Source organism: Pteropus vampyrus, unplaced genomic scaffold (assembly GCF_000151845.1).
Source record: "Pteropus vampyrus isolate Shadow unplaced genomic scaffold, Pvam_2.0 Scaffold23, whole genome shotgun sequence".
Classification (NCBI taxonomy): domain Eukaryota; kingdom Metazoa; phylum Chordata; class Mammalia; order Chiroptera; family Pteropodidae; genus Pteropus; species Pteropus vampyrus.
This window is the reverse complement of record NW_011888804.1, coordinates 1,153,204-1,155,645: the sequence shown is the minus strand read 5'-3', so window position 1 is coordinate 1,155,645 and position 2,442 is coordinate 1,153,204. Positions and strand designations below refer to the sequence as shown.

At 56.2% G+C, this 2,442-nt stretch overlaps 1 protein-coding gene across 1 annotated transcript in view; it reads left to right on the top strand.

The window, feature by feature from the left end:
* BCL7A (BCL tumor suppressor 7A) overlaps window positions 1-2,442 on the top strand; it is a gene marked incomplete at its 5' end in the record, with an annotated part of 17,577 nt that overhangs the window by 2,709 nt on the left and 12,426 nt on the right. Inside the window, one exon of the mRNA XM_023528149.1 lies at window positions 371-467. Within this exon, the coding sequence (XP_023383917.1) occupies window positions 371-467 (97 nt within the window). The remainder of the gene's footprint in view (window positions 1-370; window positions 468-2,442) is intronic.

Below are 2,442 nucleotides of genomic sequence, written 5' to 3'. Positions count from 1 at the left end.
TCCAGTTGTAAAAACTGGAACCGTATGCCACCAGCGTCCCCTCCCCCAGCCCCCTCCTCTGGCCTCCCTCTGTGATGGGAGCAGGGCAGCCCCGGGGCCTAACCCATTTGGGAATGTGCGAAGTCTGTTTTTCCGTGGTTGACCTGCCACCGCTGAACCGGTGACCGTGGCCTTCCAGCCCCAGCCGCCTCCCTCCGCTGGGCTCCTCGATGAGGCCTCTGATGGGGCGAGTTGACATGCAGGCCAGGGAGAGCCCTCTGGGAACGTGGGGGCCCCAAGATGGGTCAGTAGAATAAAACCTTCACGCCACCCCCCAGGCTCTCGCCCCCGCGTGCAGGTGACTCGGTCTCTGCTCCGCTTTCTCCTCCAGAAAAACAAGAACAAGAAGAAGAGCAAGGATGAGAAGTGTGGCTCGGAGGTGACCACGCCAGAGAACAGCTCCTCCCCGGGGATGATGGACATGCACGGTGAGCCACCCCGTCGGCCGCAGGGCCCTCCCCGGCCAGGCCCCTGCGCCGAGGCACGGCACCCGCTTGTGTATTGTCTTAGCAGCAGGTCCGTTCACATTCCAGGCAAGGGGTGGTGGGGCTGGGCAGGACCGGGTGCCGCTGTGCCAGGGAGAAGCCTCCGTGAAGGAGAAGAACCTTCCTTGCCCAGGCCGGCAAGCCCCGAAATATAATGTGACACCCGCTTCGCGCCCAGCGACGGAAATCCCTCAGAGATGCTCTGTCCGCCGTTTGTGGCCGGCAAGATTTTTGGCTGCGTGTTTCTCTCTTTCCCTCCTCGGCCCGACATACCCTATAAACGGCTGTATGTCCCACTTTCACATTTTGCTTTGGCCGCTGGGAAGCTCCAACCTGGATTTCTGACCACGTGTTCATCTCTCTGGGACCCGCCTGCCACGTCGACAGCCCGACTTCCTTTGCCGTCTTATTTCAGAAGTCGCAGCCGGTGTCCCGCCACTCAAACCCAGGCTGGAGACGTGCCTCAGCCAGCCTGCACTTGTCTTGACATTGCTGGTGTTTATTTTCCTTTTAACCTTTTTTTTTTTTATCTGAGAGGAAAGGCACAGACGCTAAACGTATGACTCCGTGCAATGTTCACACACCACACAAACCCATGTAACCAGCCCAGGTCAAGACAGACCCCGGTAATCCCCGTGGTGTCCCCTCCTGGTTGTCTCCACCCTCCAAGGAAAACCCCCAGCTGACTTCTGACCTTAGAGAGTCACACGCGAAGTTTCTAAAACATCAACTTTCTGATATTGACAAATCAGGAAATGTGCATTTCTGCCATCCTGGGAAGAAATCAGATTCGGCAACCCCGGACGTGCACTGCCGCTCCAGGCCACAGCGGGAGCACTGTCCCTTGGAGTGCGGGGTGGGAGTGGCTTCCCCAGGCCCACCTAGCTCACCTTGTTCTGTCACCTGCCCGGCCTGCTGATATAAGAGCCCACAGCACTTGCCTTTCTCCATCTCTCGATCCCAAGGTCGGCGTCTTTGTATTTTTGACCACTCTGAGCCTTTTGCACAACGTGGTGGTATTAGATAAGTAAGGACATCACAAAGAATTCTGAGTTTGTTGGCGTTTCTAACCCTCCAGACCCAGGGCTGCCTCGTTCTGGGGAAGGAAGGCCAGCGAACCTCCCCGTCCGCCCAACCTGGCTCATCTGGAAAACGAAAGAGTCTGGTTTTGCAGACAGTTAGTGTGTCAAGAAAGCCCCCGCCCCACTGGCCATACGATTATCGATTATCGTCAGGATGCAGTTTGTCTTCAGAAGTAGGTGTTTGGGCCGGGCTGTAACCTCTCTCCCTGGCGTTGGCCAGCTCCCCTGCTCTCTAGGGGTTAAGAAGACTCCTGGCCTGGCTCAGGGTTTTTGAGTGAATCACAGAATTACAGGTGAGGGCCTTTTAGAACAGAAATCCCACCTGGGTTTAAAACCGGCTCTCCTGGGACCTTCCCCGCGCCCCCTGTCCCCTGCCCCCCACCTGCAGAGTCCTGGTCTAGTAATTTAACACACAGCCTTTGAGTCTGTCTGTATTTAATCTGTCAAATGGGTATAGTAATGCCTGCTTCATAAGGTCAGCGTGAGTATTAAACGAGATGATTTTTTAAAGCCTTGGCACGTTAGTAGCCGTCACAAGGCGCCAAGCGTCTTGCTAAGTGGACCCCGATTTCACGCGTTGTTGCCTCTTTCATCCAAAGAATAAGCCCCATTGTCCAGATGAAGAAGGCGAGGCCCAGAGTCAGGAAGTGTACAAATGCCGGGGCCTTTGCAGGCCCCTGGGAAAATCTCGACTTGACACTGCAGAAGAAGATCTAGAACGCCGAGCATGCCAGGCTCCGTGCGCCGCTTCCCAGTGTCATTTCCATTTTAGTTCCTGTGCAGCCCAGACCCAGTCCGACCCCAGAGCACGTCAGCGTGAAGCTTCCGGGCAGGAC